A 24,887-nucleotide genomic window follows, 5' to 3' on the forward strand; every position below is an offset into this window, starting at 1 on the left:
TGATTCTTTCTCTTTATTTACCAGTTTTCAAAATAATAATTGATTTCCAGCATCTTCCACAGGTATTATATTATGTTTCAGAGTTTAGTTTCTGTTTGTTAGAGTGTCAGTATGAACTCATGATGCTCAAATTGTCCTACTGCTGGCAACAGGAGCTTTACCAACTTGGGTCCGGAGTCTTCTGGTATGAAAAAATAGTCCAGGCTTGTTTTGTACATTTCCTGCCCTTAGCCTGTGATGGGACATTTCTCTGATAGCCCTTTTTCCTTTTAAATGGAAAGTGATATTTAGAGACCACAATCTGAGCACTAGGGTAAAAGTTACTGTAAAAGCCAAAATCATTGATTTAAAATTTTTTTCTGAGTGTGAAAAACCAGCTTTGAAGAAAGTTCTATTGTGTCATGTTTTCCTCACTGTATTTTAAATTTTCTCAGTCTGATGACAAGAGAGATTACTCTGACCAGCTCTTTTTAATGATACTTAAAATAAAACCAAAACTTGGGCTTCCTGATACATTTCACATGAACATTCAGTGGCCAGATATTGCCTCCTTCAGTTTCTTAAGATAATTATTACCAACAGCTTTTTTTTTTTTTAAGTCTGTTTCTTGCCTAGATTTCAGTTTCCATCTGGTAGATTTCCTTTAAAGCACAAAACACTGCTATTGAGAAGTTTACTACATAGTTTTTAAAAACTTTTTTTTTCTAGCTGATTTCATGCCAATATTGGGAACCAACCTAAATCCAGAGTTCATTTCAGTCTGCAATAATGCTACATGGGCCATTGGAGAAATCTCCATTCAAATGGGTAAGATTTTTTTCCCCTTTAAAAATATAAATTTTTAGATAATTTAATATTTTTATGAGCTTTATATATATGAATATTATAACATCACAGTAAAGGGGGCAAAAATATTTTACATTGATATTTTAACAATGAAATTTTTCTTTTTTGTTTTCTCTTTTGGGAATGATCTAGGTATAGAGATGCAGCCTTATATTCCTATGGTGTTGCACCAGCTTGTAGAAATCATTAACAGACCCAACACACCAAAGACGTTGTTAGAGAATACAGGTACCATATGACTGAACTGTTACGGTGAAGAGAAAATTATTTGCCTTTTAATTTTACATTAAGATGTGTAGAGAAACTAAAGCAAAGCTAGCTTTAGAAACCCAGCTTATTAATTAACAGCTAATTTGTATTCTCAGAATGAAATGTACTGTTTTAGCTTCATTCCATAGCCAGTTTTCAGATACTTTCAAAAAAAAACACTTTCTCCCCTGTTATAGTGTTTTAATACTCCCTAAAATGGACCCCAACTAAAATAACTATTGAATGATATGAATTTTACTTTTACATTAATTCAGAGTACCTGGCAGCTGGGGAGTAATTTTTTTTTTTTTAATCTGTAAAAATGTAGCCAAAAATAGATTGCATTGTAGTGGCTAGTTCATTAATAATGGCATATGTATTTTGTATTTTGTTGTATACTCTTCTTCAGATTGGGAACTTAAAGCAGTATCTTGTGGGATTTTTTTTCAAGAGGCTTGTTTCTCTTTTGCATTTATAGAGAGCATGTTTATATTAAAGAGTACCTTCCATACTATAAAACGCATTTCAGGGTGATTTATTTCCACCCTCCCTGATTTTTTAAAATGTAAATTTTGTTTTCAATCAGGCACATCTTTTTCTTTATATATACTAAGACAATTCCAGTAGTATATTCATAGTCAGTGAATGCCTTACCAATATACTGGACAAAGAATCAAATAAGTTTTTCTAAATAAAAATTTATCTTCAAAGGTATTTTAATTTTACATTTTTTAATTATAGAAAGTTTATTATATCCTAATGTGATTAATTAATGTGATTATTGGTATGGAAGGAAATCTTTTAATTATGAAACAGTTATATGGCTGTTTGGCTGTATGGGTACTGTTTATATCATAAAGTGAATTAGATTTTCTTGCTGAAAAGTATAAAAAGCTGTATATAGGATGGTTATGAAATCTTGTCAGGTTTTTATCTCTTTAGAATGCAGTACCTATACATGACATTCAGATTTGGAACACTTGGCCATTATCAAATTACTGTTGAACCTTAAGAAACTTCCTATTTATTTTTAAATGTGAATGCATAACTGCAAATAAATGTTGAGTGTAATGTATATTAAAGTTTCTTGTGGGATATCAGGTGGTGAATTTGTTATAGTTCCTTGAACAAATTGGCTTTTTTATATAAGATTATATTCTAAGTATGAATCTACCCTAAGTAAATCAAAAGGTAGTTGATAATTCCCTTCAAGTTGATGGATTGAATTGATATGATTAAGAAATACACTTGGGATTCACTGTATTATTCTTATCACAAGTGACTGCAGAAAATGTTTCTCTTATTCCATCCCCAAAGGAAGGGGGTGGATAATTATTAAAATAAAATCATTGTCAGTGGGTAATATCTGTATATTTTAGCAACTTAATTACCATTATCTTAATATTTCATAAAGCCAATTCCTTAGTATATGCAGTTACTTGCTTTTTTTCTAATTAGTATATCCTACACTGAACTTTTTCAATGGACCATCATCTGCTTTATCGCATGTTTCATTGGGTTGTTCATACTTGCCTGTTTAATGAGAATGTTGCATAGTTTGTGTCTTTTGAACATAGGTTTTCTTTCTCTTGCTTCATATGAATCTGCTGGATTTTAGTATTATCTGTGTAGTTTGCTTCAAGTAATCCTTAAACATTTTTCTTTACCCCCCCACCCTTTTTTTATGAAAGGTTAACCTGTAAGTTTTTGAGAGAACACCATTAAAGCACCTCATGGTTTGTTTTCTGTTTTTTTTTCCCCGTTGTGTATAAATGTATTTATATGTAATGTACCTTTGAATTGCAGAATGCAGTTCTGAGTTGCACTTGCTTTAACTCTTTGTAAATTTAAGGACTTAACTGAATTTTGATGGTGAATATATGTTTGATTAATTCCCACTTCAAATTTTTAAAAATAAAATATTAGCATGTAATCAGTGTGTTTTATTATCTATTATTGTGTGCTGTGCATTTTATAGCAAGGACAGAATATTTGTTCCTTTGGTCCACATATCACATGTCATTACAGTGGACTGTCTAAATTTCCTTTCTGTCAAACAGGGTTTGAAATCAGTGGACTGTCTAAGTTCTTATCATCGTCACCATCAGAGGGGTTTTTTTGGAACGGTATTTGACATAGCACAGCAATTTTCCAGTCCATTTATTCAGTATGTACCATAACACCTAAAATTTAATAACTGATTTTGATATCAGGCAACAAATGGTCCACTGACTTGTTTTGGAAATGCTGGCAAACAAACCAAAATATACCAAAATTTTGATCAGATTCCTAGATAATTTTCAAAGAATGGAAATCACATAGAAAGCTACGTAAAGAAGTGAGAAAGCTTTTAACTGTTAACTTCTGAGAAGTGTGTTTGAATAGACAATTCAGAAATGTAATCATTTACATTTACTAGTATTTCTTGGGTGAGAAAACCTAGATTTCATTGTTAAACTGAAATTTCAACTGGCTTTGAAGGAAGAATCTAAATCCATCTGTTTAATCGCTCATCATTTTATTAACAGAATATCTTGACACTTGATTGAGCGAGAAAAGCAATTCATCACGGTTTTTGGTGTTCTCTCAATCTTTAAAGTTTTTTTAATTCCTTTTGTTTTTCTTTTTCCAAGAGTATGCCATATATGTTGCTGCCCCTTATTATAGGGGGTGGTAATAAACAGCACTGGTGAAATCTTATGTTTATTATCATACACAAATTCTGTTGGTTTCTGTTTCTGAGTTATTTGTTGTTTTTTCTTTATTTTTTCTCCTTCCCCCTCATTTGCTCATGTCTTGGTTGGCGTTTGGTGGTGTATAACCGTGATTGCGTTACCTTAGCAATAACAATTGGTCGTCTTGGTTACGTTTGTCCTCAAGAGGTGGCCCCCATGCTACAGCAGTTTATAAGACCCTGGTGTGTATTATTCAATCTTTTTTTTTAATTCATTTTTCTTCACTCTTTCTTTCTCTTTCTATCTCACTTTTAGATATATTTTCAGTTGGTTACAAAAATCACAATCCTTAATCATTGCCAACCATGTGACTAATCTTGTCCTATCAGGTTTGTGAGGTTTTTCAGTAGCATCGTCATGTATATTTATTTTATGTTGTGGCTAACGACTAATTGATGCATGGGATAAGATTGTCACATGCTTGCTGTGTTAAAAAGCTTGATTATACATAAAAAGCATTTAAATATCCACCAGTAAAATAAAGATGCATGCAAATTCTATAAATTTAGGTTTTTGCATTATTTCTTTTTTAGAATTAATTTGAAAACTTGGATTGCATTAAGAAATACATGTTTAAATTTGTTATGTATAAAAATCTTATTTGCTTGTTAGTGTAAAAATTAAACATCTACATCATAAGTTGTATAATAATAGTTTCTACTGTGGCAGTATATCCTATGTTCTGCTTCTTTCAATTGACAGTCTTTCAATTCAAGACATTTTTAGTAGTGTTTAATGGAATACAAGTCATAATACAGTTTTTAAAATGGGTAATTTACTCTTGGCTCAAGCTCATTAATAGTATAAATGGGAAATTAAAATCAGCTGTTATTACTTAGATGCAATTTATTAGTAAGAATTGTGAATTTCAAGGTTTTCACTATATTGAGATTAGATGGGCCCAACATAATATATAGTTAAGTGTGAGAAACTTAAGTTTTATGAAAATTCTTTGAATATAAACATTATCTCTACTCTGGTGCTTATTCCATTAAATACTGTCCATTAGTATTGTAGTTGAACCTGTTTTTTACTTAAATGCTAAACTCAATTCTATAATTTAATAGGTGCACCTCTCTGAGAAACATAAGGGACAATGAGGAAAAGGATTCAGCATTTCGTGGGATTTGTACCATGATCAGTGTGAATCCCAGTGGAGTAATCCAAGTAAGATGTTCAAAAGGATTTAACTTTTAATGTTCTGAATTATAAAAGTTTAAACTATAATTATTAAAAATATTACCTATTTTTACTGAAGATACTGAAATAAATTATGTTTTAAATGTGTATTTCCTAATATCTTGAAATGATGATGCCTATTTTTATTTCCTAAATGTTTTTTTGGTCCTGACATATAACAGCAGATTGGGAGAATAAAAGTTATAGTCTTGACTTGAATTAAGCCAAAGCTTCTTTCATTCACATTCAAACGTCATTTATTTATTTTGTAAATGCTTCCTAAAACCGTGAATATCAATTTGCTGAGTTTGAGGCTCTCTGCACTTCAGAGGGTGATCAAATAGTAGGATAGGATACTCTTTCTGTTACTTAGATCAGAAACTCAGTAGTGAATAAAATACAATACTGAATCAACCATTGAAACTGCTTTAACTTTGAGAGTTTATGATTTAGTGATTTATTCATCCTTAATTTCATTTCTTACACTATTTCATACTATATTTAGACGTCTTTAGCCTTTAAAAAATTATTTGGCGGTAGTACTAAACGTGAATCTGATCAAACCTCTGGATCCAGCTGACATACAAAAAACATAAAGGAACGTGTTGATTTACACCATATGTGTGAAATCAACAAAATACAGGCTGTGGGGCTATAGGTTAAATGCCCCAGGTTCCTCGACAGATGAATTTTGTAAGGAGAAGAAAGTATGGAAGGGTTTTCCAGAAAATAACCTTTCACTTTCAAGGGATAAGTGCTTTGAACATTTTTGATACTTCCTATCTTATGTGGATTACTGTATTGTTTGTTAATTCAGGTTTAGAAACATTGTGAAATACTAGCTTATAAAATTCAAAATTGATGTAGGTGATAGGCATTGAAAACATGAAGTAGAACTGGAAAAAAATCTTTTGGCTAATTTTACATTTGTATAACATTAATACCTTACTATTAAAATAAGCCAGTACTGTCTTAAAAGATGGTCCCTAGTTGCAAAATAACCTCCTGGCATTGAGTTTCTGGGTTTTTTCCAATACTTAAGAACTTTGTGTCACCTTTAATACGTTTTAGAGGTATCTGATGGTGATATATACCATATTAAGAAGGAGCATTTTCATACAGGGTTTTTTTGTTGTTGTTTTTCCTTTTGCATTAACATTTAAGACAGTGACAGTTAACACGTGTGGTCATGAAATCACTACCAACTTAAAAGTTGGTATAAATTTCTACTTTTTACATACTTTATTTGGGTGTGGTTAAAAGAAAATGTGTTAAGTTTTATTCTTTATGTTTAAATTTTTAATCACAAATTCTACATGTATATAATTTAAATTTTTAACATCAGACTTTGATATTCAGAAGACAACAGGAATCATAATTTGAATAAACTTTGGGCACGTGGCATTTTATTTGCTTAAATGTGTTTTATGCACATATTTTAGTATTAGTGATTTTTTTTGAAATTAAGCTTTTCTGAATTTAATAGTAAAATTTAAAATAGTTGTACATTAGCAGTATCTTGTATGTTGTATGTTGAACTGTTATTTCAGTAAGATAGTCGAACTTGAAAAATACTTAAGTATTTCAAGCATATACTTGTCATCACCTTGTTCTTTTAGTCAGAATAACCTGATTATCTTTTAAATAATAGTCTGAGCATTGGGGGGGTTTTTTTGTTTGTTTGAGTTGGGTTGGGCTGGGTGCTGTTTGTAACTACATAATTTTTCTTCTAACTTAACGATTTGATTTACATTTCTATCTGGAGGTGGATCTTGAAATTTAGATCTATAAATTCCTATGCTTTAAGTCACACTTGTTTGGTATATACTTAACTAGCTTTGAATTATTTCTAGGTCAGTCAGAACTGTAAAATTATTGAATTTATATAATTAATTCCATAAATGAAGATTTTTTAAACTGGTGCTTATTTGATGCTTTCAGTCCTTGCTGATGCTACACATTTACTAGACTGGAGTTTTGTAATGTGAAATAAAATATTGGGTTGGCCAAAAAGTTCATTTGGGTTTTCCTGTAGCACTAAATTCCAATATAAACTGAATGAGTTAAGAGGTTCCTTTTGATGGTGGAGTAACAGGGATAACCATTAAGAAATTACTTCCTTATTATAGCTGCTTTTAAAAGTTGTTTTTTTTTTTTTTTTTACCTAGGATTCTGTTGATATATATTCTGAAGTTTATGTGTATCTTTTGTTGTGTTTGACAATTACAGTATCAATTGAAGATGTATTTCTTGCTTGTTGTAGGATTTTATATTTTTTTGTGATGCTGTTGCATCATGGATTAATCCAAAAGATGATCTGCGAGACATGTTCTGTAAGGTAACTAAAAAGTCTTTATGATGCACATCATGTGACTGTTACAGTCTTAGTTGGGAAGTTTAAATTATGTTTTTATTTTATATGAAACTTAGACTCTTCAAATCAGTACTGGTAGACTATATAACCTTTTTTCTTGGTAATAAAGAAGTTGACTTGATCTTAATATACAGTAGTGACTGTATCAATAGAGCATGTATTTTTAAAATATTTTCTCAAGCAGTACCACTGATTCATGAAGTCCCGTTATCCCACCTATGCAAAATAACATGTATTTTCAAAGATGGCTAAGATTGGAGTATAATATAATCTGTTGAGCAAACTAAATCTAACTGGTCGCAGCAAGGATTAAACCTGTGTGTTTGTTTTAGTAATGCCCCTTGTGGTTTACTCCAGTCAGCCCTCAGCCGTAGCAAAATAAGAAATGAAATGCTGCTACATATTTGAATTACCTAATATTAAAATTGGTGAACTATATAGTTGCAACTATGAACCCTCAAAGCTTTGTATATTTTCAGTTTGAATAAACTTAAGGCATAAAAATTTTAATCCCTTGGGTGAATTCTATACCTTTTTGCTTGCTTTTCGTTACTACTATGTCAGATTGCTTAGAGTACGTCTGTTACTAGGACACTTGCTGAATTCTAACCTTCTTAAAGCAAAGTGCAGCATATTCTATGAGGTGCTTTTAGGCAAGACATGGAATGGTGTAGAATTCAACAAAGTTTGAGAATAACTACTTTAATAGGGGTAAAATTTTAGAATAATAAAATCAGTAGTGTTTGATTTCAGAAGCTACGCAGATAAGAGAGTTTCTCTTTTGTTATTGATAAATTAATGATTTTTTACTTTTTTGCAGATCCTTCATGGATTTAAAAATCAAGTTGGGGATGAAAATTGGAGGCGTTTCTCTGACCAGTTTCCGCTTCCCTTAAAAGAGCGTCTTGCAGCTTTTTATGGAGTTTAATCTCATACACTTAAGCTGCAGTCCCATAATTAGGGGTAAGTTGTAAGAAATTTGGAATTTTCCAGGATGAAGAAACTTAAGTTAGGACTTAAGTCTAAAACTACTGAATAGAATAAAAGCTATTTTTTTTTTCCACAGAGGTTGAGTAAAACAGTCTCATGTTGTATTTGACTTAAAATTACTTACATGAACACTGGAGATTGATTGATGAGCCAACAAGCAAGATAAAATGCATGGTTCCACATTGAATCCTAGGTAGAAGGAAATCCAAGTTGGTGTACTAGTTGGATTACTCACCATTTCTTCAACCAATCCTTTTTTAAACTTTTGCCTTTTAGAGGTCACTGACATTAACTATGGCAGGGTAGAGATGATTCATTTTTAAAGCATGAATTTATAGTCTCATATATCAAGGACTTCCTATGTTGTGAGCTTTAGGGAAAACCCAAGTAGAATTGGAACTGGACTTGGTCTCAGTAAATAGGAATATTTAATATTTATTCTTCATATTTTATTGAGCACCTTCCTTGTTCCCCAGCACTGTGTTTTTAAAAGATCAGTGGAAGATTCTTTTTTGATTTGGGGTGGTAGAGGGGTAAGTCCACCTGCATTCTTGTTCTTTGAGTTTTTCTGACTTAAGTCAAACTAACAGTTCTGGTCTTTTAGCCTTAGTTCCCTCGTTAGGTTATTTTAAGGATTAATAATATACTATTCTATATGTGGTACCAGGACTTCGTATATTGCCTAACACACTAAGTTGGCTCAATAAATATCAGTAATATGGGTTAGTACAGTGAACCAGGATACACTTCATTAGTTTTTGGTTTTTTGATTTTGTGTGTGTGTGTGTGGTACATGGGCCTCTCACTGTTGTGGCCTCTCCTTTCACGGAGTACAGGCTCCGAACATGCAGGCCAAGTGGCCATGGCTCACGGGCCCAGCCACTCCGTGGCATGTGGGATCTTCCCAGACCGGGGCACGAACCCACATCCCCTGCATCGGCAGGTGGACTCTCAACCAGTGTGCCACCAGGGAAGCCCACTTCATTAGTTTTTGAACATGAAGTGAGACCTGTTCAGCTGGAGGGTCAGAGAGTGTACTCAGTGTGTATTGAGAAGGCATACATTTACTTGAATTACCTTGTATGTTGGAAGTTTCTATTTGCATGCTTGCTTCTTTACTCTGAGCTAGATTTTAAACATGGAAAGATTTCAGCATCTAAGTTGACTAGCCTAAAAGGGCGGTAGAAATGGACTTGCAGCTTCTGGAATGTCTCAGAGCCCTTTGTGTGTGTTGTCCCACAGTGGTCTTGAGTCCTTACGGCTGTCTTGTGGCTTTAGCATTTTAGAGAAGTGCTTGATTCTTTATGTTAAATCATGAGACTGCAATAGATGAGAAATAACTTGTAGCATCAAGGGCTAAAGTATTCAACAGTGATCCAAGTCTTGAGCACTTTTGGGTTAATAAATCTGATTAATAAACCCTGTGTGGTCTCGCTGTCATTTCATGAGTAATGAATTAACTGGTGATCTTCATAAATGTCCAGAGTTTCGCAGGAGTAGTTAAAGTTTTGTTGTGAAAGGACAACTGTCAGGTACTAGTTACAGTCTCCCAGTAATCTACCTTTATTTCTTAATCTTCTCATAATTAAAACTGTGCTAGCATTGAAAAAGTCTTTATCAGGAAAATCAAGAGGCCTGAGAGTATAGGACATGACTGAGTGAAATAAGTCACGCTCTTTTTTTTTTTGCTTAACATTGGGAATACTGGCAAAAATGATAATGTTTTAATTCTCTCTAAGGAAAATGATTGTCCTAAAGAAAGTGCTAACTTAATTTTGAAGAAAGCAAGGCAACTTGTTATATAAGAAATAATCGGCTCCCATTGGGACCCATTGTGTGAACGAGGATAGATAATTAGACTGATGGCAATCTACAAGGCATATTTCATCTATATTTCATCTGTATAAAGTGCTGCACACCTCTCTGTGCATGTCCCCAGCTTGGTGTCACTTTTCGTATCTGATACAGGTGACAGTTGAGAGCTGTAGGAGAAGGGAGCAATGTGGTTCTCATTGACGAGCGTGATCTTAGGCAATTTGTACAGTTTCTCATTTTCTTTAGGTAGAGATAGCATTGCTACTTGATTAATTTTGTGTTCCACTGGCTTTAAAAGAAAAACTTTTACGTATAAAATTGTTTTTGTTTTCTTACAGGTCCTCCAGTCTTGGAGACTATGAGGGAGCCTCTGCACCCAGGGAAAATGTTACCCTTTACAGGGGGGAAGGGTAAACCAGTAGGGAATACAGTACAATCCCAACCCTACTGGGAGGGGCGGGAGGGAGGTGTTGCCGTCACTGTATTAAGTCGCTGTTGGGAAACGTTTTAACATCTGGAGCCTTTTGGGTGGAAATCTGTCTCCAATTACAACTCTGCACTGGATGTGAAGAAGCAAAAAAAAAAAAAGAAAAGAAAAAGCTGTTCAATCTACTCACAAAACAGTACATTCTGGAATATTATGGGGAATTGTACCAAAACAAGAACCATATAAATGATGCATAGGGATGAGAAAGAGGAAAAATTCTATAGTGCACCATAAAGGAAACCTAAGAATGAGGATTAGAAGACAGTAAAGTTTTGGGTTTTTTTTTTTTTTTTTTTTTTTAAGGTTTTTATAAAATTTCCCACATTGATGGGGACTTGTTTTTGCATGCTGATGAAGAACTACACAAATGAAAGCTAATAAGAGTTAAAATCAGCTTGCCTACCCATAATAGTAGAAGCAGGTTCTTGGAAGTTACAATTTAAGGTACCCCAAAAAGTTGGAAATAAAACAAAACAAATATAAACAATGAAGCACCCTGTGAAATGCCAAATGAGTCACTCCTTTTACCTTTGTGGGGTGGGCAGGGAGGGAGGAATAAATGGGGTTGGACATATCAAACTAAAGATTGACATCTTGATTTTGCATTAAGACATTAATGTAGTGGATATAATTTGATGGTTGTACTTCATTAGATTTAATTTCTAGGCCAAGATGTTATTTTTAAAGTGCAGTTTAAGGTTCAGGCATGCATTCTGGCTCATAGTGATTGAAAGTACTTTAAATTAGTGGGAGAGTAGCATGCTTGCATCACATAGAGTGAGATTGGTATTCAGTTACCTCTGTTGCGCCAGTTTGTGTTGCAGTTTACCAGTTCAATATAGCCCTGCATTTAAAATTCCTTTTTAAGATTTGTGGATTTTATTTTTATTAAGAATATAGATATAAAGTACTGTAGTTTACAGCTAGGCCTTGAAATATCTTTTTTAGGATCTGTTAGGAATAAGATTGATATTGTATTGTGTGTAACCTGCACAATGTGGAAAGCTGATATACCTGTGCAAAATCTTTGCCTCTGTGCTGTCAGTGTGATGTGCTTTCTGCATGGTTATATACTACTAGTGATTTTATCAAAACTTCTAAAACTTAAATTACATGGTAAAAGATCTGTAAGAGGCTGCATAAATGTTAGTTGGCACATAAAGATAATTGTAGAAGTTGAAGACATGATTGCTATATTTCAATGTTTATTCCCACTCAACATATTACCTTCTAAGGTTTCTTTTTTTGTTCAAAGCATGATCTTAAAGATATGTTTAAGTTAATGGATGTAATGCAGGGTTCCTACACTGTATTGGCGCATGTTGGTGGCCCTCTGTGCCCTAGATATATGCACACAGGGTGCAAGTAAAAAGCTACAGAGTGAAAGTTGGTTTGGATCCTCTTCATTTCATTTGTTTAGCTTTTCTGTTATTTTTCTCTACTTACATGTATTCCTGTGAATAAATCCTTGTTAAGTTAACCCTTTACTTTTCCTTCCATGTGTATTTTCTTATATACTGTGAATGTGAAAACCTAACTGGTACACTTGATCTTGTGTCCATATGAAAGTGCAAGTCTTTATTAATTTGGATTGCCTGAACAGTGTATCCCATGATGATGAAGGAAAATGGAGAGATTTTTCTTTTTAACTCTGCTGGTCAGAGATGAAGCCACACCTTTCCATTTTTCAATGCTGCATATTTAATCTGCAACAGAAATGTTAAGCCATAACAACCTTTTTATATTTTAGTTTGTCACCTTCGCATTGCAGAATAAATACTGAATAACCGTTTTTGTAAGCAGTTGCTCCTCTTTGCATGGTTCTGTTCCTCTAAAGGTGTTGAATGATACAGCCATTGCACTGAAGTTTGAGCTGTATGTGTGTGAATTTATAAATACCATTTCAAAAAATTTCAGATGCATGGTAGCATGCAGAAAGGTTTTTGTTGTGTGTGTGTGTGTGTGTATTTTTTTTAACATGTTCTTTCACCTTCTTTCCTCTACTTTGGCTTTGCAAATTTCAGTCTGTAGAGCCTGAAATTAAATCATATTTTTAATGTACAGGTTTTTTTTAATTGTAAGTTGGATCCAAAGGGTATGTAGCATTTTGCTTTCTAGTACCATTGCCTCACCGGGAGCTCAAAATTTGCTTCCTAGTTAGTCTTTAAAACCTGATTAGGGTAGCTATTTTATCCTTAAATTCTAGTGATATACTGTAGTTTTCCAAAACTTTTTAGAATTTAATATGGGAGATATTTTAATATTCTGGAATAAGTAGTAAACATTTTAAATTGAAAGAAATTTAAATTCAGAATTCTCCTGAACACCTTAAAATGAACGTACAAAAACAAACTTCAGTAAAGTTATCTGGACCTGTGATTGCCAATTCTCTATTGACTGAAAAGCATTGTTGTTACCTATTGGATTGAAAAATTAATTTCGAATTAAGCAGATATGTAACATAAGAATGTGCCCTTTTTTGTAGTCACTTAACGTGTTTTTAAATTAAAAGGAATTATAATTTAAAAATACAAAATATAAATAAATATGACTGACATCCTGAGATGGGGTTGGGTTTTTTGGGCTTTTTTTCCCCCTTGAGGTTATAGTTTCTTCCTAATTATATTTCAGATGCATAGTATAACATAGGAATTTGCAGAAGCCATTTAAGTTATCTTTTGAGGTAAGCTCTGATTTAGCGTTTATTCTGATAAAACTTAATACATCATGGGATATATATATAAAGCAACTTAATTCTTGTGGTGTAGTCTTAATAGTTTTGAATGTTGACTGAATGTCTATGAAATTGTGAGTTTGTCTTTGTTACATTCCAGTGTTTCTGCCTCTTGGCATGCTTAAAAGCACGGCTTACTTCATCTGCTCCTTACACACTAAAGTGCTGTTAGTGTGCTCAACTACAGAAATAGCCGCTGCTAAGTGATGTAGATTTTCTACTTGAATATTTTTATGTTGTAGGAACCTCAGGAGGTCAGTGTTTACTGTTTTATATATGCCTTCTTTTTCCTGTTTGAGCTTCTCTCTTTGAAGGATTCTAACAGAACAAAAGCTGCTGATCAACCTAAGTTGGAAACAGAAAGTGTATTTAATATAATTTAAATGCATGTATGGCAGTTCCATGTTACAGTCCATTAGTAAGTGAACTTAGTGCCACAGATATTCATTTATTCAGGAAAGAATTTTGCTTTTTGTATTGTCTAATCTCTTTAATAACTTCATACTGTGTAAAAAAGAAATCACTTTTTTATATTTTTTGGTTGGTTATTTTCCAAATAATCAACGTGTAAATAATCTTTAAGAGCCAGTTCTGATGCTTTACATTATACTGCTACTTGATTTTGTGATGCAGGTTGGATTTCAGAAGAATAGATTTTAAAACACTTAACCAAGCCATTACATCTTAAAAACAAAATAAGTAGCATACATTTTGTAATTAACATATTGATAAACACTGTGATTTTTTTTGTTAAGACTTTTTCATTGACCTGAATTGCTTAAATTGCATATATTGTAAAATAGGATCAGATGTATATTTTAAAATAATTTCAGCTGACTTTCCTCTACTGAAATGCTTTGTCTACTCAGTTGTAAAATATTCAGATACAAGTTTTATCTCAGGTGAATACTCTTGTATCCTTCTTGCTTTGGTGACATATGCTTATAAAGAGTCATCATACTTATAGTCTTTGTTTTTTTTAGTGTATTTCATGAAGAATCTTTCCATTTAGTCTGATTTTCCAATCCTTAATTCTTGCAGACTATGGTGGTATAAGTCCTTCCTGGCGAGAATTCAATTTGGTTCTTCTTTTCTCCAAACTCTTAAGATAGGAAAGTGGAAAATTTTTCTGTCATATATTAAATTATCCTGCATAGCTGAAATGCCAGAATTAAACTATGTCTTAAACCTTTTAATCTAAATTTAACTTAAATCCTTTGCCATAAAGAAAAAAGTGGGATTTTTTGCTTCATATAGTTAACCTATATTATTCATATTGAATGTATTAACAGATAACGGTGCAAAAACATTCTTCCCAAGAGAAGAGTGTATCATGCATAACTGCAATTTAAGTCCTTCCTTTAGTAGTACTTTACACACAGCTTTGCTTATTGAATTATTTTTGCAAGTAATACAAGGGGGAAAACACTTAACTGTCGCTACTAGTACTGTTGTTATTGAAATGTAGGCGTTGAAATCTTGATGAAAACTGGTCTTCAGATTAAGGGCCTAAAATAATCTAGATTAAAAGTCAGATCAATAAAGAGCTGTTTAACAATATTATCTAGTAATAATACCATGCAAGAGCATTGTATACCTACTTAGTACCTAGTCATACTGTATTAAATATGGAGATATTTCTAATGCCTCTTAAAAATTCAATTTTACGTGAAAGTTTCATTCACTTGTACACTTTCCAGGTGACTTGTGACTAATATTTTCAGTCTTATATAGATCTTCACCCATTGGTATTATATGTAGAGGATTCTTTATCTTTATGCCTAATTATTCTTATTAATTTTAAGGTATACATTTAAATTATAGCAACTGTTTATTGTGATTTGTATCCCAGAATGTATTGTTTTTATTTTTTTTAATGTATGCATGATTTTGAGGGAAGTTAAAATGGTGATTATTTTTTTCACCTCTTGTACATTCTAAAGTCAAACCAAATCTATTTGCCAAGCATTATATCACTAATTAGGAAAATAGGATTTTCCCGTTTATTACAGTTTTTGTCCATCTACTATAGAATCCCCTTAACTATGGCTTGGTATTATTCACAGTTAGCTATTTTGCAAGTTCAGTTACCTTCCTAGAAGCTTACTGTAACATGGTTAGCCTATAAGGCAGTGTTGGTTCCCTCCTAATACCAGCCTCATAAAGGGGTTCCGCTGTACTTTCCCCGTATTGCTTCATTGTTGTTTTTCCTCTGTGGATATATAACCAAATTAAGATTGGATGAATTTTATGGAGATAATAGTAAGACAATACTGTATAAGTAATTTTGCTTAATAGATTATCATCTGTGAGAAGAGATGTTTAAACGTGGTTGATGACTTCACTTCATATTATAAAACAGTTTTACACTTAATATTCATGTTAATATTGGGTGCAATAATTTAGTAGTTTTAGCTTTAGTTATAAATAACTGGATCTTTCTGCTGACAACTTAGGTTGTATGAGTTATGCTTAAAAGCTTTAAATCTGATGTTTCCTGTACCTGCCACACTATGTTAGAATGTGTCCTTCAAACATATCCTCCTGCAACTTCTCAAACTGTACTAAATTGATATTTCTTGAAGTCAAACTCTGTGCTAACAGATCTTCATTTTAAATAGAATACGGTTTTAATTTTTGATAAGCTGCTGAATTTTAAAGAGAGTTTTTTGGGGCCACCAAATATTTTGGATCATGCAGAGAATATATATTGTACTGTAGTAATTTTGTATTTACATTTGTATGATGTGACATAATAGATGTGAATGTTAATCACTGCTTGACTATGTTAATAAAGTTGTTTAACTATAGATGTTTCATTCTGATTTTTAATGGAAGGAAATGAGCTTTCTTCCCCCCTGTTCCCCCATCCCATTTTGGGTCCAGATAGGTCTTCTTGTTGTCTTGTTCTGTTTTTTTGTTTGTTTGTTTTGAGAGGGTTTTTTAGCTTACACTTTAGTGCACTCTTGTTTGACCTCATCTATTTTTTTTTAATTGAGTATTTTCTTAGTTGTATAGTGTAGTATAAAAAACCTGTTTTCCCCACGTTTTAATCCTGTTATTGATGTATTTCTAAACAGTTGGTTCTAGGTTCAGCTTCCGGTGGGAGAGGAAAAAGATACTGCTCTGCAAAAAAAGGAATTAAAACTAAGTGAAGTCATGAATAAAACATTGAAAGGGTAGATTGCATGAATGTGTATGAACGTGTGGCCTATTAAGGCTTTCTGGTCATCCTTCAGAAAAATAAGACTTGTAATTTTGGAAATTAATATTTACAAAAGTAGTTTCCTCTTCAGGTTGTAATCCATTATTGTAGTTGCATGTTACTAATTAAATGTATTAATATATTTCAGAGGAAGTGTCTGTATAACTGTCAAGTACTCTTTTTTTTTTTTTTTTTTTTTGGATTTATAACAAGGAAAGTGCCTGAGATTAGATTAGTGCAACCCAGAAAACTTTTAAGGGAAATAAGACTTGGAGTTTTTTTCCCTTTCGTTACGTGCGCATGAGAACATTTGAGATAGCTCACTTGGGTTGGAGGAGAGGGGGAAAAATGACACCTGAGTATCATGTTCTGAAACACATCATCAAGAAATAGTTTAAGATTCCAGGGTTTAGGACTTAGGTTGTGGAAGAAGATAATCAAAACCAGCCTAATCATTAGTTATTCATGATTCTGATTTGCCGCAGCAATCTTAGAATGTGCCTGTAGCTAAAAATCTTTTTGTCTTTAACATTTTAATGAAATTAAAGTACAAACTTTTAAGATGTTTTCACTTTATACCTATTTTTGAACAAACTTGTTTCTAATTTTGTGAGTTCATAATCAGCCTGACTCCAATCATTAGCATTACATGTGATTCTTTAGGAATGATTGGAAAAGTATTACAGCAGTTGAACTCCACAGCTCTGAGCTTGGACTTACTCATTGCTATGATGAATATAGAAGCTGCGATGTCATCTTGTCCTTAATCTGAGTCTTGTGTTGGTGTAAAAGAAACTCCCGAAACATCCGCATAGATCTCCAGTGTTCAGTTCAACAGAATTTGCAAGTTACAGTTTAGAAATTCAACAGAATCTAAATCATTGGCAAAAGTGATACTGGACAAATTCTTATACTAAGAACCTTAAAGTTTTTGTGCCAGTTACTGATCTAATTCATTTCTGTGCATATTATAGCCATCTTGCTCTGACAGTTTAAATTTTATACTATGTATTCCTTTTCTAGCTTTATGTTACCTTTTGAAGAGCTTCATTAAACAATTTAAGAAAGACAAGTGAACAGTTTTAAATGGATTTAGTACAACTGCCCAGTGATAGAATAACTTGTTTCTGTGCACATATGAATAGTAAATTTGTGCATTGTTTTTAGTATCTAAATTTGCCTGCTAATGTACATGATGGCTGTGCCACGTTCTGTGAACAGTTTACACAACCGTCTTATTGTTGGACATTCAGAAATTATTTCTCATATTTTACTCCTAGAAATAAAGTGATGATGAATGCCCCTATGCTTAACTGTTTGCATACATCTGTGGCGATTTCTCTGGAATTGCCATGTCAAAAGGAGATGGTTATAATACAATTTCATTTCATAGAAAGTTACACTAATTTTCATACCCAGCAGTAACTTCAATGGGTATTACCATGTGTGCTGTAAATTGTGATTTAAATAGCAGGATTTTCTAACTTTGTATTTAGGAAATTTTATATATGAAAATCATACTTTCACATTACATATTTAACAGATATCCGAGTCTTATGTCACAGGCACAATTCCTCAATCTTACGGAGCTTACATTCTATTATAGCAAGGCAGATAAGTAACGTGTGTTACATGGTGGCAAGTGCCCTTGAGATGGGAGGTGATGATGAGACTTGTTATTTTAAATGGGGTGAGTGGACATAGAGGAAGGTCTGAGGGGGTGTCATTTGAGCAAAAACTTGGAACGAATCTATGGATGTCTGGGGGCGACTATTTCAGGTAAAAGGAACAATAAGGACGAATGTCCTGAGACAGTAAAATGTTTGGAATATCAGTTTTGCCCTTGAGTAAAGTTAAAGGATCATTGTAGGATTATCTGGATATGTTTTAAAGGAGGAATCTAGATGTGCTCACATCCTAGAAATGGGTTTGAGGAAAGAAACCAAGGATGGCTCTTAAGGTTTTTGGTCTGAGCAGCTAGAAGGATGGAAATGTTAACTGGAATATGAAAAATCTGACATTTGGGTTGAGCGTCTATAAAGAAATGTAGAGTAGGCACTTGGAGTTCAGGGAAGATCGTCTGGCTGCGGATAGAAAATCGGAAGTGTGTAAATGTGCCTTAAACCATGAAACTGAATAACACCATCTGAGAACAGGAAAAATGAAAGATGCAAGGACTAAACATGGAATTCCAACAATGAAGTCTTCAGGCTTGAGGAAAGAAAACTATAGAAGCGTGGTGTTCTGATGTATAGAACAAGTAAGACAGAATTTACTTTGCATTTAGAAACCTGGAGGTTGTTTTGGCAGACTTTTTTTATGGCTGTAGAATCAGAATGAGAGCTATCGTCTCCATCCCTCCAGAAGGCTTGAGAGACCATAGGCTTCCCTTTTCGTGAAGACCACGTTAAGTAGCTTTGTTGTTTTCTAAAAACGGTTGTTCAAGAAACGTGGAAGCTTATGAGGAGCGAACAGGCGAGAGTGGATAGATGACTTCCCTAAATGATTACCAGCGTGTAGTGTCTAAATTTAAAACACCCCCAGAGACTCGGAACAGGTTTTTGTTTGTTCCAAGATTATTGTAGGGCTCATATGAAAAAGTCAGAGAAGCCAGAAAAATTGTGAAAGGTAGTAATGAGAGTGGGACACTCCCAATCAGGTTGTTGGGGTTTGTTTTTTTGCTTTTTCATTATGGCTACAGGAGTGAAAACTACTGATTCATGCATAGGCAGCTCAAAAGAACTGAGTCCAGAAACATCTAAATGCTTCACATGAAACTAGTGTATGGCACTTAAGTGAAAAAAGATGGATTATTTTACAAGTGTTGGGAAAACTGGGTAGGCATTTGTTTTAATTTTTAAAAAATGGGTTCCTGTCTCAACCTCATACTGTGTACCAAAAATTCTAAATGGCTCTAAATTAAAGTACAATATGAAACCTTAAAGTTTCTTTTTTATATATAATCTTAGTGTGGGGAAGGCATTTCTAGGAATGACACAAACCCTGAAAGTCATGAAAGAAAAGATTGGTGTAAAAGGCTAAGAATTCTGCATGACAAAGTACAAACTTAGGGGAAATTTTGCAGCTCCTTTTACAGAAAATGATTAATTTCTGTAAATTATAATGAGCTCCTGTAAGTCAGTCAGACAACCTAATAGAAAAATAGGCAAAGAATATTGAGTTCACAGAAAATTTACACTTAGATTGCTATCACATTGACAAAGGTCAGAAAGGCTTCGTGACACACTTACCTAGGGAACATGGCAACCGGAATTCATACATTGCTAGCAGGAGTGTAAATTAGTACAATATAAAGGTCAATTTAGAAACATCAAAATTATACATATATGCATTCTTTGACCTATAAATCATCCTCTAAGTACTTAACCAATATGTTAGCTCATAAACAAATGAAAAGATACTACATATCTTTTCACAGTCACTAAATTCACAAAAACTGAAAATACCAATTGTTAAAGATGCATGATAGAGGAACAGGAACTCTTAAAACTCTGATTTAGTATAACTAGTTTGGAAACTAGTTTGCCATTACCTAGTAAAGTTGAACACTTGTACATGCTGAGTCAGCAATTATACTACCAGGTATATACCTTGGAACAACTTCTTATGTGTGCCAGAAAACACACAAGAATCTTCATATCAGCATTGTAATAGCAAAGAATAAAAAGGAATAATCCAAATGTCCCAAAGATGGATGAATTTTTAAAATAGTTCTCAGCAAAAGAAGCCAGTTACAGTAAAATACAGAGAAACCATTTATATAAAATTCAAAAACAGACAAATCTAAAAAATGCATAGAGATGCACACATAAGTGTGTAAATAAGATGGTTACAACTTGAAAAGAAAGCTGAGGGTGCAATGATGAAGAGTTTGGGTGGTGGGTATATTTTATTCCTTAAATGGTACATGAATGTATACTCATGTATATTTCACACATAATTTCATAGCACCAGAGAAGACTTATCTGGTAACCATATACTGGCATAAACTTCTCTAAGTACTTTGTTTTTACATTTTCACTTGGAAGGCACATTTTCCCAAATAGAAAAGTATATATAAGATGTCTTCTTAACACTTATTTCCTTATCACAACTTGGACTTTGGAAAATTTACCTTGTGTTCAAAAGCCCACTCTTTTTTTTTTTTTTTGCCACGCTGCATGGCTTGCAAGCTCTTAGTTGCTTGACCAGTGATTGAACCCAGGCCCTCGGCAGTGAAAGTGCAGAGTCCTAAGCACTGCACCAGGGAATTCCCCAAAGGCCCACTCTTTATATGTGAAAAGGAAGGAATTGATAGTTACTAGGCCTTTCTTCCATGTCTGCTAGGATTTTACAAGCATTTCTATTTTGTTAAGCCTCACCCTTTCTGTCAACTGTAGGCATGCACATTTTCTTTAAGCTTTTTTTTTTTTAACATCTTTATTGGAGTATAATTGCTTTACAATGGTGTGTTAGTTTCTGCTTTATAACAAAGTGAATCAGTTATACATATACACATGTTCCTATATCTCTTCCCTCTTGTGTCTCCCTCCCTCCCACCCCTCTAGGTGATCACAAAGCACCGAGCTGATCTCCCTGTGCTATGCGGCTGCTTCCCACTAGCTATCTATTTTACGTTTGGTAGTGTATATATGTCCATGCCACTCTCTCACTTCGTCACAGCCTACCCTTCCCTGTCCCCACACCCTCAAGTCCATTCTCTAGTAGGTCTGTGTCTCCATTCCTGTCTTACGCCTAGGTTCTTCATGACCTTTTTTTTTCTTCCTTAGATTCCATATATATGTGTTAGCATACGGTATTTGCTTTTCTCTTTCTGACTTACTTCACTCTGTGTGACAGACTCTAGGTCCATCCACCTCACTACAAATAACTCAATTTCGTTTCTTTTTATGGCTGAGCAATATTCCATTGTATATATGTGCCACATCTTCTTTATCCATTCATCCGATGATGGACACTTAGGTTGCTTCCATGTCCTGGCTATTGTAAATAGAGCTGCAATGAACATTTTGGTACATGACTCTTTTTGAATTATGGTTTTCTTAGGGTATATGCCCAGTAGTGGGATTGCTGGGTCGTATGGTAGTTCTATTTTTAGTTTTTTAAGGAACTTCCATACTGTTCTCCATAGTTGCTGTATCAATTTACGTTCCCACCAGCAGTGCAAGAGTGTTCCCTTTTCTCCACACCCTCTCCAGCATTTATTGTTTCTAAGATTTTTTGATGATGGCCATTCTGACCAGTGTGAGATGATATCTCATTGTAGTTTTGATTTGCATTTCTCTAATGATTAATGATGTTGAGCATTCTTTCGTGTGTTTGTTGGCCATCTGAATATCTTCTTTGGAGAAATGTCTATTTAGGTCTTCTGCCCATTTTTGGATTGGATTGTTTGTTTCTTTTTGATATTGAGCTGCATGAGCTGCTTGTAGATTTTGGAGATTAATCCTTTGTCAGTTGCTTCATTTGCAAATATTTTCTCCCATTCTGAAGGTTGTCTTTTGGTCTTGTTTATAGTTTCCTTTGCTGTGCAAAAGCTTTTAAGTTTCATTAGGTCCCATTTGTTTATTTTTGTTTTTATTTCCATTTCTCTAGGAGGTGGGTCAAAAAGGATCTTGCTGTGATTTATGTCATAGAGTGTTCTGCCTATGTTTTCCTCTAAGAGTTTGATAGTTTCTGGCCTTACATTTAGGTCTTTAATCCATTTTGAGCTTATTTTTGTATATGGTGTTAGGGAGTGTTCTAATCTCATACTTTTACATGTACCCAGCACCACTTACTGAAGAGGCTGTCTTTTCTCCACTGTATATTTTTGCCTCCTTTATCAAAGATAAGGTGACCATATGTGCGTGGGTTTATCTCTGGGCTATCTATCCTGTTCCATTGATCTGTATTTCTGTTTTTGTGCCAGTACCATACTGTCTTGATTACTGTAGCTTTGTAGTAGAGTCTGAAGTAGGGAGCCTGATTCCTCCAGCTCCATTTTTCGTTCTCAAGATTGATTTGGCTATTCGGGGTCTTTTGTGTTTCCATACAAATTGTGAAATTTTTTGTTCTAGTTCTGTAAAAAATGCCTGTGGTAGTTTGATAAGGATTGTGTTGAATCTGTAGATTGCTTTGGGTAGTAGAGTCATTTTCACAATGTTGATTCTTCCAATCCAAGAACATGGTGTATCTCTCCGTCTATTTGTATCATCTTTAATTTCTTTCATCAGTGTCTTATAATTTTCTGCATACGGGTCTTTGTCTCCTCAGGTAGGTTTATTCCTAGATATTTTATTCTTTTTGTTGCAATGGTAAATGGGAATGTTTTCTTAATTTCACTTTCAGATTTTTCATCATTAGTGTATAGGAATGCCAGAGATTTCTGTGCATTAATTTTGTATCCTGCTACTTTACCAAATTCATTGATTAGCTCTAGTAGTTTTCTGGTAGCATCTTTAGGATTCTCTATGTATAGTATCATGTCATCTGCAAATAGTGACAGCTTTACTTCTTTTCCGATTTGGATTCCTTTTATTTCTTTTTCTTCCAACAGCACATTAAAAGGATCATACACCATGATCAAGTGGGGTTTATTCCAGGAATGCAGGGATTCTTCAATATACGCAAATCAATCAATGTGATACACCATATTAACAAATTTAAGGAGAAAAACCATATGATCATCTCAATAGATGCAAAGAAAGTTTTTGACAAAATTCAACACCCATTTATGATAAAAAAAAAAAAAAAACAACACTGCAGAAAGTAGGCATAGAGGGAACTTTCCTCAACATAATAAAGGCCATATATGACAAACTCACAGCCAACATCGTCCTCAATGGTGAAAAACTGAAACCATTTCCACTAAGATCAGGAACAAGACAAGACTGCCCGCTCTCACCACTCTTTAAGCTTCTTAAAACAAATTTTAATTTTCCTGAAATCCTTTTAGGACTACCTTAAAGGATACCCAACAATGTATAAATTCAAAATATTTCCACTAGATGGAGCCATTGACCTATATTAATCCTGGAATATTAGTACAGTATCTTGTAAGAACATAAAACGTAAAAAAAAGAACATAAAACGTAAATATATATATATACATATATATGGAGAAAGTTTCCACCCCTTAAGCTCACCTCAATTAACATGACATTTTTTTTTTTTTTCCCTGTATGCGGGCCTCTCACCGCTGTGGCCTCTCCCTCTGCGGAGCGCAGGCTCCAGACGTGCAGGCCCAGCGGCCATGGCTCACGGGCCCAGCCGCTCAGCGGCATGTGGGATCCTCCCAGACCGGGGCACGAACCCGTGTCCCCTGCATCGGCAGGCGGACTCCCAACCACTGCGCCACCAGGGAAGCCCCAACCTGACATTTTTACATGAAAATAATCTTGAAAATTGTTAATGCCATTCTCCCTTCGAATACAAAAATATCTTCAAGAAATGTTTCCCTAAGTCCAAGGACAGAGATTGTGATCTAGGCAGGACATCTCAAATTTTAACGTGCATACATGTCACCTGCCAGTCTTGATAAAATGAAGATCCTGATTCAGTAAGTCTAGAGGGGGCCTAAGTTTGTGTATTTCTAACAGGTTCCCTGGTGATGCTTTGCAGCCTGTTTATGGACTTTACTTTGAGTTAGCAAGGACCTAGAGAGTTCTTGGGAACCTGAAGTTCCCTTATGACATTAAGAAGTAAATAGTTACAATGTAAGCGTCACAAGAGAGCAGAGGCTTCTGTATATATTTTTTGCTCGAATGTCTTCAGCGCCCAGAGCAATCCCTGAAACAAAAGTAGATGATCAACAGTATTTGTTGAATGAATGACTGAATGAATGAGGACAATGTCTAAGTGCTTTATGTATATTAACTCATTTCATTTTCTTGACAGTCTATGAAGTCAGCTGTTTTATTATTCCTGTTCATAGAGACGGAAACTAAAGTTATATGTAGCGGAACCAGGATTTAAACTCAAATAGTTGAACTTGTCACTGGCTCCAGAGCTCATGCTTTTAACAAAAATACTATACTGACACTCATTTTTAGGTAAGAGATAAAGTCCCACACCGATTCAGGCACTTATTGTCCAAAGACCTGTTGTAATATATCTGTTTATGGTCACTTGTTCCTGACACATTGTAGGGTTTACTCTGCCACAACATAGAGTCCCAAGGACAGGAGCCATGACTGCACAGTGTGAAGAGCACCTCCCCACTTCCTAACCTGGCCTACAGAGTGGAGGTGGAAAAGAAATGAGGGACAGCC

General features: G+C 34.1%; 1 protein-coding gene across 6 annotated transcripts in view; it reads left to right on the forward strand.

Annotated features, from left to right (window-relative positions):
* The window catches only part of TNPO1 (transportin 1), a 93,165-nt gene extending 76,946 nt beyond the window's left edge, over nt 1-16,219 (forward strand). For 3 of the 6 annotated variants that reach the window (XM_059061765.2, XM_059061769.2, XM_059061766.2), the window contains exons 19-25: nt 709-807; nt 979-1,074; nt 3,937-4,012; nt 4,898-4,997; nt 7,273-7,347; nt 8,204-8,346; nt 10,527-16,219. In XM_059061765.2, the coding sequence (XP_058917748.1) occupies nt 709-807; nt 979-1,074; nt 3,937-4,012; nt 4,898-4,997; nt 7,273-7,347; nt 8,204-8,311 (554 nt within the window). In that variant the 3' untranslated portion in view covers nt 8,312-8,346; nt 10,527-16,219. Of the gene's footprint in view, nt 1-708; nt 808-978; nt 1,075-3,936; nt 4,013-4,085; nt 4,162-4,897; nt 4,998-7,272; nt 7,348-8,203; nt 8,347-10,526 lie in introns of those variants that run through there. The other 3 variants (XM_067031116.1, XM_067031117.1, XR_010840165.1) reach the window with 2 other exon arrangements.
* Nucleotides 16,220-24,887: the final 8,668 nt, after the last annotated feature.

This window comes from Kogia breviceps, chromosome 4 (genome assembly GCF_026419965.1).
Source record: "Kogia breviceps isolate mKogBre1 chromosome 4, mKogBre1 haplotype 1, whole genome shotgun sequence".
NCBI classification, from domain to species: domain Eukaryota; kingdom Metazoa; phylum Chordata; class Mammalia; order Artiodactyla; family Physeteridae; genus Kogia; species Kogia breviceps.